Source organism: Equus quagga, chromosome 3, assembly GCF_021613505.1.
Source record: "Equus quagga isolate Etosha38 chromosome 3, UCLA_HA_Equagga_1.0, whole genome shotgun sequence".
Lineage (NCBI taxonomy): Eukaryota > Metazoa > Chordata > Mammalia > Perissodactyla > Equidae > Equus > Equus quagga.
Window position 1 is genome coordinate 40,428,101 of NC_060269.1, and position 18,614 is coordinate 40,446,714.

Here is an 18,614-nt window from a genome sequence, read left to right on the forward strand (position 1 = left end):
TTTCCCTTCTTCTCTCCAAAGCCCCCCAGAACATAGTTTTATATTCTAGGTGCAGGTCCTTCTGGTTGTGCTACGTAGGACGCCGCCTCAGCATGGCCTGATGAGGGTGCCATGTCCATGCCCAGGATCCAAACTGACGAAACCCTGGGCCACCGAAGTGGAGCGTGCGAATTTAACCACTCAGCCACGGGGCCAGCCCCTGCCCTACTTTTAAATCAGAGTCCCCAAAGCTTCATTCTGAATAATTTTTATATATTTACATAAAGACAGAAATTTGAATATTTGGAGAAATGAGTGTATTATAAAAGACACTGCATTTAATTGCTTAGGGAAATATGCTTAACTTTCTTCACATTTGTCTGTCTTAGCCTGTCTTTTCCTTTAGAGAACTTTACCAAATGAAACTTTTAGGAAAACTGGATATCATGGTATGTGACTGAAGGGTTTGAGAGAAATTGAAAATATTTGGTACTTTAACATAAGAATAGTTTAATTGCAATTAAGCTATTCTTGATGATATTCTTTGCAATTAAAAATGTTTTAAGCAGTTCAGTTAGTGTAATCTAAAGTTAAACTTAATTTGAGAGACAGGTCCTGCTTTGCACAACTCCAGGAGGCACCGTTCACATACGTGTAGCACACAGCCTAGATGGTGGCGTGTGTTGGCCCTGGTTCAGCTGATTACCTAAAGTGATTTTCAAAGAGGTGAGGCAGAAGAGCCCCCTGAGCAAGTCACTTTCTGTAAATTAAGTATCTGGGGAGACATGTTAGCTCTTTTGTACTGCCCAGAGATGCATTTCATTTATCATCATTCTGCAGAAGTGCTTACCAAATCTACTGCTACAAAATTAACCACTTTAATCTGTTTTAAAATTTAAACTATCAAATGATGCTCAGTGACCACAAGCACATCAAAGCAGCAGGAGACAAGGTAGGAGTTACTGTTAGGAAGCTAGGCCTGCTCATGACTCATCTTTAAAAGGAAACACAAACTGCTTGTTAAAGAGGACATCACATGTTGTGTGTCTTGTCTAGAGCAGCTTCTCATGAAAGAGAACTTAAAAAATAGTTTTCCTACCGAGATTTAATACCTTCAGGTAGTTTATTTTCAGGTTCAGCACAGCTGTGCCCTTTAGCAGTTCATCATGAAAATTCTTTCTCCACAATAACCAAGTCTGATCCTTCATTTATTACTCTAACTTGGTTCTGCCTTCCTTCCTGATTTCAGTTTTGTGTAATTCTTGAACTTTTTCTTTGAAGTACCGACTCTTTGCTTGCCCGTTTCATTCCCTTTTCTGTCTCAGACCCACAACTCTTAACCATACCCAATCAAGTCTTCTGCTTTTGCACTTTGTGGTCCCCATTGTATTGCCACAGCTGTTTCCCTGGACAGATGACCCTGACTGACATCACCTTTACTTGTGACCTCCCATTTTTACACTCCTTTTCATAATTTTGATTACTTATATCCACTCAAGAATGACTCAAACTCTCATTTAGGCTTACAGAACTACTCTGACCTATGCTGATGGTGATCCTAAACCAGAGGATCATCTTGACGTGCAGAAAATCAACAGGGATAGAGAACTGTGCCAGACTGATTCACAAAGAGGAAAAACTTTTATTCGGGCATATAATTTCAGATGTTGCCATTCCTTGTACCTCTGAATCAAACAACAATTTTGGCAAGTGCATCACCTCTTAGGTAATAAAACTTGAAGGAAGAAGTTTCAGGGTATATAAAGGATGATGGATTTTCTGGAGAATAGCATAGTTGAGGAGGATGTTGCAACTGCAGTTTTATACTGGTTGCCTGAATTCTCTCCGTCTTCACCCTGGAATTTAAAAGTTTGGTCATTTATTTCTCAACTCAAGGAAAACATACCAATGTGAATGAATATTATGCAGGGTATGAAATCTAAGTAAATGAGAAGAAAAAATTTTTGGTTTACCGTGACTTAAGAGACTTTATCATTTTTCTTCAACATCAGACCTAGATTATCTCTTAATATTTATGCAGCCACTTAAGATGGGTCTATATTTGGATCCTATAAAATTTATAATGCTGAATCTATTGCAGAAGTATTAATTTTTGACATTATCATGTGCATTTCTCATCTTAATAGGGGAGTGAGAGGATAAGAGTCCTTCCTTCCTGGCTTCATGCAATTTTTTTTTTTACTGTGTTGAAAAATATTATCAATTTTATAGAATACGTTAATTATAGAAAATTACATAATATTTAATAGACAGTAGATACGTAGGATAATGACATAAACATATTTTAGATGTGACGGTAAGATATCTTTTTCTGTAGACAGCTACCAAACTACAATCATTAGAAAAAAAAGAACTATCAAAGCTTATATACCTGTAAAAAGAATTTTTAGGCTAACTTCACTTCATACTTTTATAGTGAAATGTCCAGTTCCTCTCCTTTTAAAACCTAGAACAGCTAACAAGTAAAACTTTATCCAAATATGGCACTTCCACTTCCAGGCAAGATAGCGTAGTAATGGACTTGATTTATCCTCCCACCTGAAAAACAACAAAAATAAAACATATGAAATAATGATTTTCAAGATACTTGATATCAGACAAAAAGGACAAAGATTCTTACAGAAAGGAAACAGTAAGCATTACAATTGTCCTAGCTTATTTTGTTGAGAGAGTTTCCTGACTGTGACGCAAGGAAGGAAAACTTAGGCAGACCCTGCAGACTCCCTGAGTTGAGGAGATGGAACTGAGAATCAGGAAGACCAACGTGGCTAGAGTTCATAGGACAGCATACTAGAGAGGAGAGAGTTACACAGAAACAGAATCCTGGATGTCTACAGAAGGTTCCCCTCAAGTATTCAATGCAGGCGTATGAGAAAACTACCCAAAGCTGGGGAAAGAACAGTCTCAGTGAGAAGGGACAGTGCCAGGCTCTCACACAGGACCAGGAATAGTGCCTGTTCTTACCAGTCAGATTGGGAAAATTTATAATTCACAAGGTACTAGGTAGAGTACTCAAGAAGGTCTTGCCTCAAAAGAGGGGAGTAATTTGCTCTAGACTGAGCTCGGCTCTCAACTTGCCTGACAAACCATAAGAGCAAGTCTTGAAAGCATCAAACTATTGCAAAGTAACTTACATGCCTCCCAAAACAAAGCTCAAGAATATTTATAGGAGTAGAAAAATATCCAGCACCCAAAAAGGTAAAAGTTATAATGTCTGGCATACAGTGAAAGATTACCAGGCATGCAAAGAAGTAGAAAAACAGAATCCTTAATGAGAAGAAGAACGCTTCAATCAAAACTGACCCAGACTGACACAGGTAGTAGAATTAGAAGACGATAGCATTAAAAGTTATTATAAATGTATTCTGTATGTTCAAAAAGTTCAGTAGAAACATGGAAGATACAAAAAAAAGACCCAAGTCTAACCTCTGGACATGAACACTACAATGTCTGAAATGAAAAATACACTGGGTCGGATTAACAGCTGATTAAACTTTTCAGAAGATAGGATTAGTGTATTTGAAGACATAGCAATAGAAACTATCCAAAGTGAAACTCAGAGAGAGAAAAAAATTTTTTAATGAAAATAGCATTTGTGAGATACAGGACAACTTCAGATGACCTAATATAGGTTTAATCAGAGTCCCGAAACGGGTATATGTCATGGGGGAGAGGGGGTTCCCAGGCCAGAAAAATATCTGAAGAAATAAATACCAGAAGAAATAAAGGCTAAATTTTTTTCAAATTTGATGAAAACTATAAATCCACAGATTCAAGGAATTTAAATATTTAGGTAGTAAATGTCAGTGATCTCCTTAACACTAAATGTAGAGAACTTTTTTAGACTTTAACCTGTACTCATCCTAAATCCTTTTTCCCCAATGAAGATATTGTTTTTAAAATGTGCTTTTTGATAATGAGGAGTTTCTAGGATTTCTGCTGTCATGTTATTGCAGAACAGATTATATTGGATTAAAGGATTATGAGTTTCACAAATTGATTTTAATAGGATTTAGTTCTTAACAGCATGGCTATAGCACTCTATTACAACAATTAGGCTTGTCTCTAAGTTTGTCATGGTTTATTTTGAAACAATTTTTCTGCTACTAGTAGTTCTAACCCTTATGTTCTTGTAGATGTGGCTATGTCTTTTTTTTTTTTTTTTAAGATGTCACCTGAGGGGCCAGCCCCGTGGCTGAGTAGTTAAATTCATGCACTCTGCTTCAACAGCCCAGGGTTTCGCCAGTTCGGATCCTGGGCACAGACCTAGCACCGCTCATCAAGCCACACTGAGGCGGCATCCCACATAGCACAACCAGGAGAACCTACAGCTAGAATATGCAACTATGTACTGGGGGGCTTTGAGGAGGAGGAGAAGAAGAAGAAGAAAAAAAGATTGGCATCTGAGCTAACATCTGTTGCCAGTCTTCTTTTTTTTCCCTCCTTTTCCCCAAAGCCCCCCAGTACATACTTGTATATTCTAGTTGTAGGTCCTTCTGGTTGTGCTATATGAGATGCCACCTCAGCATGGCTTGATGAGCGGTGCCATGTCTGCGCCCAGGATCCGAACAGGCAGAACCCTGGGCCACCAAAGGAGAGCATGCAAACTTACCCAGGAGGCCACAGGACCAGCCCCGACATGGCTATGTCCTATCTCTTACTTATTTCTCAATAATTCTTGCAGGAAATATTTGTATTTCATTATGCCAGTTAAGTCATTGATATCATTAAGCAAGTATTACCAAGATTAGTTGCAAATATCCAAGAAGTGAGAAGTAAAAGCAATAATTTATAAAAGATAGATTTTAATTTATCTACTCTGACCATTCTTAAGTGAGAACAGATAAAATAAGTTGTAGTAAAAATTGAATTTCCACAAAAATATTTGAAAGGAAATCTAGAAATACTTTTAAGAAATTTTCTTAGAAATAAATGCCAAGATGACAGTGAAAATGATGAAATAAGGACCTCTGAAAATTTACACTTCCATGAAAGCTGGCAAAAATTGTCACAACTTTTCCAGAATTCTAGAAACTAACCAAAGATTGCCAATTCAAGAAAAATGACTGAATCTCAGCAAGAATAGCAAACTTTGTAGTGTTTTTAACTTGCCCTATTCTCATCTACTCTCCAGCTCAGTAGTAACCTTGAAAAATAACAGTCCTGCATTCCTGGTATCAGAGGGAGCAGAATGGAGCTGGAGCTCTTTAAGACCCTCATTCCCAAAGAATTGTCATTATTTGACATCTCTGATGGTTCCCTGAAGGCCAAATGCATGCATAGCGCTGTGCACATTCTCAGGAAAGACCTAAGAAGGTCCTAATCTCTCTCCTCTGGCTGACCTTGACATTCTGTGAAAGCAGGAAGTGAAAGTTAAGGCAGAATTGTAAATTGCCTAGCTGAGTGTTGAAACATGCCCCAACACACACACAGCCTCTCAGCAAAGACTTGGAGACTTAGTCCAGGTGCTTAGGGAAATCTCTGTTGAGTCATTAGCTCCCTGGTAAGTGAACTGACTAGAGACTTCAGTGGGCACAGATAACAAAGAATACAGACTGCAGAATTAATTCAGAGAAATCACTGAACAAATAATAACAACTACAACAAGTTACAACAACAACAAACCTGGGAAGGGGAGAAGAATCTGATTTCCAGAGTTGCCACATTTTATTATTTAAAATGTCCAGTTTTCAACAAAAAAATTGCAAGACATGTGAGAAACAAGAAAGTATGGCTCATGTACCAAAATATGCACAATGTTGGACTTGCTAGATAAAGATTTTAATCAACTATTTTAAATATGTTAAAGGAATAAAGACAGACATGTCTAAGGAACTAAAGGAAAGTCTGAGAACAATATCTCACCAAATAGAGAATATCAATAAAGAGAAATTATTAAAAATGAACCAAAAAAAATCCTGGAGTTGAAAATATAATAACTGAAATGCAAAATTCACTAAAGGGATTAACAGCAGATTGGAGCTGGCAAAAGAAAGAATCACTGACTTGAAGATAGTTCAACTGAGATAATCTAGTCTGAGGAGCAGAAAGAAAAAAGAATGAAGAAACATCAGCAATCTCAGAGACCTGTGGTACAGCATCAAGAGTGCCAACATACATAAGGGAAGTCCCAGGAGGAGAGCAGAGAAAGGGCTGAATGAACATTTGAAGGAATAAGAGCTGAAAACTTCCCAAATTTGATGAAAAACATTAATCTACACATCCAAAAAGTTTAACAAACTCCAATTAGGACAACCTCAAAGAGATCTCCATGTAGACTCATCGTAATCGAATTATCATAAAATAAACAGAGAATCTTGAACACAACAAGGAGGAAGTGACTCATCATGGATGAGAGATCTTCAATCAGATTAACAACTTGTTTCTTATTAGAAGCCATAGAACCAAAGGCATTGGGAAGACATTTTCAAAGTGCTGAAAGAAAAAGCCATCAACTAAGAATTTTATATCCAGAAACATTTTCCTTCAAAAGTGAAGGACAAAGTAAGATTCCCAAGTAAACCTCAACTGAAAGAGTTTATCGTTAGCAGACCTGCCCTAAAAAAAATATAGGAGGGGTCGGCCTAGTGGTGCAGTGGTTAAGTGTGCACGTTCCGCTTCGGCGGCCTGGGGTTCACTGGTTCGGATCCTGGGTGCGGACATGGGACCTCATGGCACACCATGCTGTGGTAGGCATCCCACATAGAAAGTAGAGGGAGATGGGCACAGATGTTAGCTCAGGGCCACTCTTCCTCAGGGGGAAAAAAAAGGAGGATTGGCAGATGTTAGCTCAGGGCTAATCTTCCTCAGGAAAAAAAAAAAGAAAAAAATATATAGGAGTCCTTCTCACTGAAGTGAAAGGACACTAGACAGTAACTTAATCAACTTGAAGAAATAAAGCACACTGGTAAAGGTTATTACGTAGGTAAATCTAAAGGATAGTATATATGTATTTTTTTTTTTTAAAGATTTTATTTTTTCCTTTTTCTCCCCAAAGCCCCCCAGTACATAGTTGTGTACTCTTCGTTGTGGGTTCCTCTAGCTGTGGCATGCGGGACGCTGCCTCAGCGTGGTCCGACGAGCAGTGCCATGTCCGCGCCCAGGATTCGAACCGACGAAACACTGGGCCGCCTGCAGCAGAGCGCGCGAACTCAACCACTCGGCCACGGGGCCAGCCCCCAGTATATATGTATTTTTTGTTTGTATCTCCTTATGTTCTCCTATCTGATTTAAAATACAGCAGCATAAAGCAATAATGATAAGCCTATATTATTAGGCACACAATGTATAAAGTGTAATTTGTGAGAAAAAGTGAGGAGAGGAATGAAGCTATATAGGAGCAAAATTTTTGTATACAATTGAAATTAAGTTTGTATTAATCCAAACTAGGTTGTTATAAATTAAGATGTTAACACTAATCCCCAGGGCAACCACTAAGAAAATCGCCCAAAAATATTTGGTAAAAGAAGTGAATTAAAGTGATACACTAAAAAATATCCATTGAATACAAAATAAGGCAATTGTGGAGGAATTAACAGAAATTTATATGACGTGTGGAAAACAAATAGCAAATAGCAGATGTAAAGCCTACTTTATCAATAATTACATTAAATGTAAATGGATTAAGCTGTCCAATTAGAAAGCAGAGCTTGTCAGAATAGATAAAAACACATAGCCCAACTATATGTTGTCTTAATAAAACTGACATTTGACTCACAGACACAAATATGGTGAAAGTAAAGGCTGGAAAAAGATATTCTATGAAAACGATAACTAAAAGCAAGCTAGATTGGCTAAACCAATACCAGAGAAAATAGACTTCAAGACAAAAATTGTTACCAGAGTCAAAGAAGTACAGTTGATAATTGTGGTGATAAAGGGGTCAACCATTCAAGAAGATATAACAATTATAAACATATATACACTTAACAAAAGAGAACAAAAATACATAAAGCAAAAAACCAAACGAATTCAACAAGATAGTTCAAGATTTCAGTACTCCGTTTTGAGTAATGAATAAAACAACGAGATAGAACATAAGGAATTATGAGACTTAAACAATGCGATAAACCAGCTAAACCTAACACGTTTATAGAACGCTCCACCGATCAACAGCAGAATACACGTTTTTCTCAAATGCACGTGAAATATTCTTTCGGACAGACCATATGTGAAGCCTAAACAAGTCTCAATAAATTTAAATGGATTGAAATAACACAAAGTATGTTTTCTGATGACAGTGGAATGTTATGAGAGAGAACTAAAAGAAATTTGAGAAATTCACACATGTGTAAATTAATCAACACACTTCTAAATAAGGATGACTCAAAGAAAATCACAAGGGGAATTAGAAAATACTGTGAGATACATGAAAACGAAAACATACAAAAACTTATGGGATGCTCTGAAGCCATTGCTCGGTGGGAAATTTATTAACATTTTAACACCTGTGTTAAAAAAATGGCAAGCTCTTGAATCAATAACCTAGCCTTCCACCTTAAGAAACTAGAAAAAGAAGAGCAGACTAAACTCAAAGCAAGTAGAAGGAAGGAAATATAGAGTAGAGCAGAAATAAGAGAAATAGAGAACCGAAAAACAAGTGAAAATCACTAAGACCAAAAGTTGGTTCTTTAAGCGAATCAACAAAGTTGACACACCTTTAGCTGGACTGACCAAGAAAAAAGGAAGATTCAAATTACTAAAATCAAGAGTGAAAGAGGAACATCATCATCAACCTTACAGAAATAAAAAGGAGTATAAAGGAATGCTTTCAGCAGTTGTATGCGAATAAGTTTGATAAGCTAAATGAAATGAGCAAATTCCTAGAAAGATACAAACTACCAATAATGTCTCAAACAGAAATATACTATTGAAATAGACGTGTAAAGTGTAAAGAGATTCAGTTAGAGAGGCCGGCCCAGTGGTGCAGTGGTTAAGTGCGCACGTTCCGCATGTCGGCCTGGGGTTCACTGGTTCAAATCACAGGGGCGGACATGGCACCGCTTGCCAGGCCATGCCGTGGTAGGCGTCCCACATATAAAGTAGAGGAAGATGGGCATGGATGTTAGCTCAGGGCCAGTCTTTCTCAGCGAAAAGAGGAGGACTGGCAGATGTTAGGTCAGGGCTAATCTTCCTCAAAAAAAAAAACAAAATTCAGAGATTAAAAAACTACTCACAATGAAAAGCCCAGTCTACACTAGTGAATTCTACCAGGTTAAAGAAGAATTAACTTTTCAAAGAAAAAAAAATTATAAAAAGAAGAAACACTTTCTGACTCATACTTTGAGGTCAGTATTACCTGATACCAAAACCAGACAAAGACATCATAAGAAAACTATAGATAAATATTGCTTGTGAATATAGACGCAAAAATTCTCAACAAAATACTAGCAAGTCAAATCCAGCAGTTATATATAAAGAGTATTATACATCTTGTCTAAGTGACGTTATTCCCAGAGGTGCAAGGATGGTTGAACATATAAAAATCAATCAATCTAATACAACATATTTATAGACCAATAATAGGGTGAACCCCACATGATTGTCTCAATAGACAAAGAAAAGATACTTGACAAAATCCAACAGCTTTTCATGATAAAAACAGTCAAGAAACTAGGAATTAAAGTGAACTTCTTCAATCTACTAAAAGGGCATCTACAAAAAATTCACAGCTAACATCATATTGAATGGCAGAAGGCTGTGTCCTTTCCCCGAGGATGTCTACTCTCACCACTTCTATTCAGCAGTGTACTGGAAGTCCAAGCCAGGGCAGTTAGGCAAGAAAGAAAAATAAAAGGCATCCATATTGACAAGGAAAGAGTAAAACTATCTCTATTTGCAGTTGACATGATCTTATTTATATAGGTAGATAGATGGCCCTAAACAATACACACACACACACACACAAACAAACAAACAGAGCTAATACATGAGATCAGCAGGTTGAAGAACACCAAAATCAATATACAAAAATCACTTGTATTTTATATACTAACAATGAACAATCTGAAAATGAAATTAAGGAAAAAATCCATTTACTGTAGCATTAAAATTAATATAACACTTAAGAATAAAATTAAAGTGTAAGGCATACTGAAAACTACGAAACGTTGAATGAAATTAAAGACATGTAAATGGAAAGACATCCTTTGTTCACGGTTTGAAAGATTTAATATTGTTAAGATGGAAATACTCCCCAAATTAATCTACAGATTCCATGTAAAACATCAAAACTCACAAACTGTTTTTTTCGCAGAAATTGGTAAGTTGATCCTAAAATTCATATGAAAAGGCAAGGGACCCAGAATAGCCAAAAGAATCTTGAAAAAGAACAATGAAGTTGGGAGATTCAAATTTCCCAAGTTCAAAACTTACTACAGGGGCCAGCCCCATGTCGCAGCGGTTAAGTGCGCATATTCCACTTCGGCGTCCCATGGTTCGCCGGTTGGGATCCTGGGGGCGGGCATGGCACCGCTTGGCAAGCCATGCTGTGGCAGGCGTCCCACATATAAAGTGGAGGAAGATGGGCATGGATGTTAGCTCAGGGCCAGTCTTCCTCAGCAAAAAGAGGAGGATTGGCAGCAGATGTTAGCTCAGGGCTAATCTTCCTCAAAAAAAACTTACTACAAAGCTACAGTAATCTAGACAGTGTGGTACTAGTATAAGCATAGACATATAGGTTAATCGATTAGAATTGAGAGTCTAGAAGTAAACCCAATTGATTTTCAACGAGGGTGCCAAAACCATTCAGTCAGGAAAGAATAGTGTTTTCAACTAGTGGTGCTAGGTGCAAGTGGTTATCCACGTGCAAAGGAATCAGCCTGGACTCCCATCTCACATCATATACAAAAAGTAACTCAAAAAGATGAAACACCTAACTGTTAGAGCTAAAACCATAAAACTAAAAGAAAACAGGTGTATATTCTGTATTCTTGAATTAGGCAACAATTTCTTGGATGTGACAACAAAATTCAACAAAAGCTTAGCAACGAAAGAAAAAGTAGATAAATTCAACTTTGTCAAATTAACAACTTTTGTGTGTCAAAGTACATTGTCAAGAAAGTGAAAAGAAAGCCCACAGAATGGGAGAAATGTTTGCAAGTCCTGTATCTAAGTGTCCAATATCCAAACACATATTTTAAAAAAACCTCTTACAACTCAACAATTAAAAAAAAATTTAAACATTGGCAAAGGATTTGAATAGACATCTTTTTAACAAAAATATACAAATGGCCAATAAGCATATGAAAAGATTCTCAACAACATTATCGTTGGGGAAATGTGAATGAAAACCACAATGAGATACCACTTCATACCCATTAGGATAGCTTTGCAATCATGTGATGCATAATGACATTTTTGGTCAATGATCAACTGCATATGTGATACTGGTCTCATAAGATTAGTACCATATAACGTAGGTGTGCAGTAGACTATACCATCTAAGTTTGTGTAAGTACACTCTAGTGTTTGCACAACGACAAAATCGCCTAATGACGCATTTCTCAAAACATATACCCATCATTAAGTGACACGTGACTGTAATAAAAAGAGTGGAAAATACTTGTTGGTAAGGATGTGGAGAAATTGGAACTCTTAGATTGCTGGTGGGACTGTCAAAATGATGCAGCTACTTTGGAAAAGAATTTATCCATTGCCCAAAATGTTATGTATAGAGTTACCATTTGAACCAGCAATTCCACTCCTGGGTATGTATCCAAAAGAATTGAAAATGCGTTCACACAAAAATTGTTAAGTTATTTATATTAGCAGCAACAACCCAAATGTCCATCAGTTGACGAACGGCTAGACAAAATGTGGTATTTCTGCATGATGGAATATTATTTGGCAGTAAAAAAATAACGAGGTATTGATACATGCTGTAATGTGGATGAACCTTGAAAACACTGTGCTAAGTGAAAGAATCCAGACATATATTGTATGATCTCGTTTCTATGAAATGTCCGAATAGGGAGATCCATAGAGACTGGCAGGAATAAGTGGTCTCCAGAGCTGGAGCGTAGCGGACTGTAGAGTAACTTCGTGATGGGTATGGGATTGCCTTTTGGGTGATGAGAATGTTCTGAAATTAGGTAGTGGTGACAGTCGTACAACCTTGTGAATACACTAAAAACCACTAAATTATACACTTTAATATGGTGACTTCTGTGGTATATAAATTATCTTTCAATAAATAAATGCCATCATTATAAATACTATTTATGCCCAGTTGATCATGGCATTGCTGTGTGCTGTGTAGAGTAACTTGAAAAACATAAGTACAGATACACTTAATAGCAAGATGTATAATTAAATATAAAGTAAATATTTCCTCCTACAGGGCTACCATAATGACCATTAAAATTTTTTTAAGGTCAGGTTTATTGTAGTCTAATATATGTGTATAAACTTAAATTATTTTACCATTAAACTTAAGTTATTTTATCCTCTTTTGGTATTGCAAATTGAGAAACACATCTTGCTTAAACTTCCATGTTGTCTTTAAAGGAGAAGGTACAATAATAATGGTCATTTAGGAAAAGGAAATTGTTCCACTGACTTTCTATTCATGACTAATATAACTGCACCCATCTAAAATTTCCTTGGAAAGCTGAGCAGGTTCGTGAAATACAGTATGTCATTATATCAACTGTTTCTCACAGCCATTTTATTTGTATAACCTTTGGCTCATATAAAAAAAGTGAGTCTCTAGTTAGATGAAGATGATTATGTGTGTGTGTACGTTTTTTTTTTCCAGGTCAGGCAAATAAAGTAGCCAAAGAAGCTGCTAACAGATGGACTGGTATGTATTATAATAGCTTTAGTAAACTATAGTGAAACTTCTTCCATACTTGCTATCATGTGAAATGCAGAAGCTATTGTACATAGTTTTATTCAAGAAAAGACATTCTGGAAATGTATGTATTAATCAAGTTTTTATATATTAAATCATTTCAGTTGCTTAAGGTTATTTTTAAAAATCTTATTATGAGTCATTTTGTAAAGTATAAGATATTTTTGTAAAACCAATGATTGCTTCCAGTTTTAACTTTTGTGTAACTTTTCCCAGATAAGTCACTTGGGCTAATCACTTAACCTTCATATACATAAATGCAAGATACAACTTTAAGAGTTTCGTGGAATCCTAAAGATTTGTCTTCTTGCCAATAATAATAATAGCTAACATTTGTTGAGGGCTGACTATAAGCCAGGAATCGTAGAGTGTCTGTGGTGCATTCTCATTTTATCTCCACAGCCGTCTTGTGAGGTAGATAGGACTATTATCCTTAATTTTAGAGATGAAACTAAGGCCATCAGGAGCCCATGGCCGCCTGCTTTTCTTACTGCAGAATCCAAGCTCTTACCCACTGCATGATACCATCTTCTCTGTATACTTGCTTTCATGTAAATGCTTCATCAGTTTGTTTGCCAATGGATACACCCTCAGGTCTAGACCAGACATAGTCTAAGAAATGGGAATTAATAAGGCGTTATCTATGTCTTAAAGTTTAAAATAAAGTTAATAAATAATGATTCCTGTGAATTATATACAAATGTAATTGGTATTGTTAAAACTGGTCCTAAAATTACACTGATGTTTTTCCAGTATTTTGTTATAAAATAATGGTAATTGAAATTTTCCATCCTGGCAAGTCTATAATGCCTTCACATGTATTACTCATCCTTCTGTTTCTGTGGGAGAGTACGAGTAAGATTGCATTGACGCAGAGATGCAGAAAACTTGAAGTGACTGCCTAAAGTCGAAGGTGATTAGTCACTGGAGGAACAGAGATTTGAGCCAGGTTTCCCTGACTCCATGCCAGGCCTCTGCATTTCACAAGAAGTTTAAGAATCGTTTTTCCTTGTCCATTTCAGAATTAAGTAGATTGATAAAATCAGTGTAATTGGCCTTTGGTTCAAATAAAATTACAATCTTATTTATTAAAAAGTTATTTCCTAAGTAATGTGATGCTTTAGTGATAAGATCAGAGGATGGTAAAATCAGCAAACTAACATTAAAGAAAAGAGAATAATAAAATATGTGTCCAATAAAGTATAAATAAATAATAAATACAGTGATATTGTAAGGGTTTGAGAAATACAGAATTTTGGATGAGAAAAAAAGCAAGCGGATTTTTAGGTTAAAAATAAGACGAGTCACAAAGTGATTTTCCTCAATAGTTGTCAGCAAGCAGCTCAGCAAACTTAGGAACAGGCAGCCTGTGTCTGTGGTGCCAAGAACTTGACTTTCAAGGGAATCCAGGTTGTGCTCCTTATTTGCTGTGTGACTTGTTGAACTTCTCTGAACCTGCTTCCTCATCTGTTCCATGTGGGTAATATCTACCTCAGATTTGGGGAGGATTAAAGAAGGCAGTTGGTAAGCCCTCAGCACAACATTAGTCACACAGGTAAACAAATATTCCCCTTTTCCCTTTCTCCTCTTCAAAAATCCTTTCCTGTTTTCCAGTTGATCATAAACTTCCAAAATTATTATATAAAAAAAATTTGAACAACTTTTCCCCCCTATATTTTTAGCTGAGAAAGAACCTGAAACTTTAAAAATCATGAAGGAAGGAAGATATTTTTAGAACAGCAGAAATAGCTGTTAAGAACCCTGTTCCCATGAGGTTACAGTTTGCTCCTTCCAGCATCAAAGTGTTATGAAAAGATCATGGAGTTAAATTACATCTCAGAAAACCTCCCTGACTTCAAAACAAACAAAAAGAAAACATCAGGAATACTTATAACTAGAAGTTGTTATGTAATTATTAAAGTTTGGTTTCTTTGTACTTAAAAAAGTCCCGAAATGTATCTAGAGTTGAGAATATTCACTGTTCAGTAATTCAGTATTTCAGTTTTGTAGAATGTGAGATTACCTTAGGGTATAAATATGACATCTAAATGTTTCGTGATATTAAATACACTTTAAATGTGACTCAAATTATATCATATAAAACCTTGCTTAATTAAGATAGTGAAGTTTTTATGACTTTGTATAGGAGGCATCTTAATGAGCGAGGGAGATAAATGTTGTGAGGTCCTAACACGGACTCACGACTATGATGTTGCCCCTCTTATTCCTATGTACATCTCAGGGATGCCTCCATATAAATTAACAGGAATTCTACCAGTCTTAAGGTTATCTCTTTTACAAAGAAAAAAGCTTACTTTTTATCCATTTATAAAAATTTCCATATAATGGGAAAATTATTTGACAGGCAATGAACTATCAAGATTATGGGTAACATTGTCTTGAAGCAGACATCCAGTGGCCCAAGGACATGTTTAAATAGTCTTTTTGAATTGGTCCATTAAGCGTTGTTGTGAAGAGGCTTTTGTTTATTCTTTTGTTTGTTTTTAATCTTTGACGGTTTATAATAAAATGGTTTCTTGCCCTCATGTGAGCCAGAAATTCCTTCCTGCAAAGCCTATAGCCTTACTAAGGCGCCTCGTTTTCCTCTCTTCTGATCCGAGTTTGAAGTCCATTCCTCCAGTCTCCCTACAGTGTTGCATCTGTTCTCGAATTTCCTGCAAATCTTTCTGTACTCTGTGAGCCCATTCTGGAAGACGTACACATAATACTTCATCTCTAACATACATATCACTTTGGAATTGATTAGTAAGAAACTGATTTTTCTCTCTCTATTCTTGTGTCAGCTTGAAGGCACAGGCTCTTTATGTTTTGGAATACGTGTAATGCATGTAATACCTGTCTTAGGTAGCAGTGGGCTCTCTATCCTCTGTAAGTGTTTGGCTGTGATTGACAAGAATGTACGGGTTGTGCAGACACTAGTAAAACTAAACAAATCATTCTGGAGTACCTCATGCTATTAGTACGCTCTCTTAGGTTCTTATGAAAAGTAGAGATTTGTTTTAAATTGTTACAAAAAGTAAAGACACATTATTCTGTTTGGTGTAGTAGTATTCACCTTAGAAATGAACTTCATTCCAAACGTTTAATTATCATTATTTGATACTTGGAATTAGACTTCCGAAAGCAATATTTTTAAATGTGATCAAACTCCATATATTAATTTACTAAGGATACCGTAACAAAGTACTTCAGGCTGGGTGGCTTAAACAGCAGAAGTTAATTTTCTCACAGTTCTGGAGGCTGGAAGTCCAAAATCAAGGTGTCGGCAGGTTTGGTTTCTTCTTAGGTGTCTCACTCCTTGTCTTGTAGATGGCCACCTCCTCATTGTGTCCTCACTTGGTCTTTCCTATGCGTGCCCCTGGCGTCTCAGTGTGTCCACGTTTCCTTTTCCTAGGAGGACACCAGCCAGATTGGATTAGGGCCCATCCCATGGGCTCGTTTTAACTTTATCACCTTTTTAAAGACCCACTTTCCAAATACAGTCACATTCTGAGATACTGGGGGGTTGGGACTACAACATACGAAGTTAGGGGAAGTGACACAATTCAGCCCATAACACTCCAAAAAAATCTATTTTAACACTTCCTTATCATTACTAATACAGTACTGAAAATTTTATAGAATACTCTGAACCAGAAAACTTTTTACCATTCTTTTTCTATATTTATAATAAAAATTCATTATAAAGGTGGTATATATTACATTAAAGAAAAGGTGTAAAATTAAAAAAAGAGAGCTGGCCATCATTCCTGCTCCCCATGTGCAGCCACTATGAGCATGTTGCTGTTGCCCCCTGTCCCTCACTGCCTGCGCATAGACACCCTGCCAGGTAATGAGACATTGGGGTTGCTTTTAGTTTTTTCTTTTCTCACACTGGGATAAAGATTTGACCATAAATCTTTGTACACAATTTATTTTATTTCCTTGGGATAAATTCCTTTAAGTAGATCTAACACTTCTTTCATTGGTAAAATTCATTTTAAATTCCCCCTAGAGGACACTGAGGTTACATCTGTTTCCATCTTAGTCTTAAGAGAGGAAAACCCCTTTCCCTCCGCCTCACCCCTCCTCTCTCACGCTGGCCCGGTTGTCTGGAAGCCATTACTCTCTGTGGGGGAGGGGAGAGGGTCCGGAGGGAATGTGTTCCCTTTGGAAACAGGAGCAACTCTAATTCCTGAGGTAACAGAATCCTGGCCTCTGCTGTGGAAATGTGGAAGAGGCACCCGCAGCCTTTCCCCGTCTTTACATTGTTCTTAAGAAAGGTATTCTTCAGTGACAACTAATCTACTAAATTTTTAGTATATCTATTTATTTAACATACTCATAAGTATTTTCTCCTGAAATTAATTGCCCTTATTCTTGAAAGTAACAGAAGTGAAAAGAATATAATTATATTTGAAATGTTTTATGGTTTTCAATTCTCAAAAATATGTCTCAATTTTCTTTATAGATAACATATTTGCCATAAAATCTTGGGCCAAAAGAAAATTTGGTTTCGAAGAAAATAAAATTGATAAAAATTTTGGAATTCCAGAAGACTTTGACTACATAGACTGAAATATTCATTGTTGGTGAAGGATCTGTGTGCTTGTGAATATGTAAATTTTTATATGATCCAACTAAATGTACTGAATTGTCATTTACCTATACCTGTGTTTATCATTTTACTAATTTTAAATAAAGTGTAAAGAGTAGGTGTTTTTCACTCTTTTTGATCCATCAAAAACAGGACGATAGCCATCCGCCTACATTAGGTTTACAGATAATTTTTTAGAGATCAAAGCCATCATGACATGATAACATTTTTTAGTTTCAGTCAAATAAATATTAAGAACTAAGGGTACCTTTGAAGGCTCTATTATACACATACACCCATACATAAATGCTTGGAAATGACCTTTAAAACCCTAATGGCTGCTTTACTGTTTTTCAACATTTAGTGGAAAATGTCATTGATTCTCAGTATACTGCATCATATTTGCAAATTTCCCACAGAAAAAATACAGAAAGTTGTTGTTCCTAAAATTTAGAGTTGAGGGGACCGGCCCTGTGGCGGAGTGGTGAAGTTCGCGCACTCCGCTTCAGGGCCCCAAGGGTTTCACCTGTTAGGATCCTGAGTGTGGACGTGGCACCACTCATTAGGCCATGTTGAGGCAGTGTTTCACATACCACAACTAGAAGGACCCACAACTAAAATATACAACTATGTACTGGGGGGATAGCAGAAAAAAAAGTTAAAATTTAGAGTTGGGTAGTAATCCCTTAGACATAAAAACTACTTTCTTTTGAATTTTTGATGGCTTTCTACTACAAAGAGTAAAGCACATGGCCCTTTGTCTTGATTTATGCACTTTTTATAACATGATGGAGTGGTATTAGTATGGTACACATCACCAACTGGAGTTCAGGGCTTATTTTTCCAACTATCTAAAGAGGAGTAGGTTAAAAATAATGTATGTCCTGTGTATATATGTTTTTCCAGTTCAGCTTAGGCATTTAGAGTATTTGCAGGCACTCCAAGACAAACTTAAAATCAAAACTAATATGTGTAATGCCTTTTACACACATGCCTTAATTTTTTTCCACACTATCCAGTTTTGGTATTCTTTTAATTAACTTGAATGATACTCCATATGTCTGAAATGACCCAAATGGCATCCAAACCATTTGTTAGTGAATCTGGCCTTTGTATTGCACGGAGTTGCTCCGGGCCTGCTTAATCACTTCCTGGAGGTAGGCC

The 18,614-nt window shown here is 36.5% G+C and overlaps 1 protein-coding gene across 1 annotated transcript in view; it reads left to right on the forward strand.

Moving 5' to 3' along the window:
- The window catches only part of MND1 (meiotic nuclear divisions 1), a 64,667-nt gene extending 46,989 nt beyond the window's left edge, over window positions 1-17,678 (forward strand). Inside the window, exons 7-8 of the mRNA XM_046657174.1 lie at window positions 12,758-12,802; window positions 17,325-17,678. Coding sequence (XP_046513130.1) covers window positions 12,758-12,802; window positions 17,325-17,431 — 152 coding nt within the window. The 3' untranslated portion in view covers window positions 17,432-17,678. The remainder of the gene's footprint in view (window positions 1-12,757; window positions 12,803-17,324) is intronic.
- The last annotated feature ends 936 nt before the right edge of the window (window positions 17,679-18,614 follow it).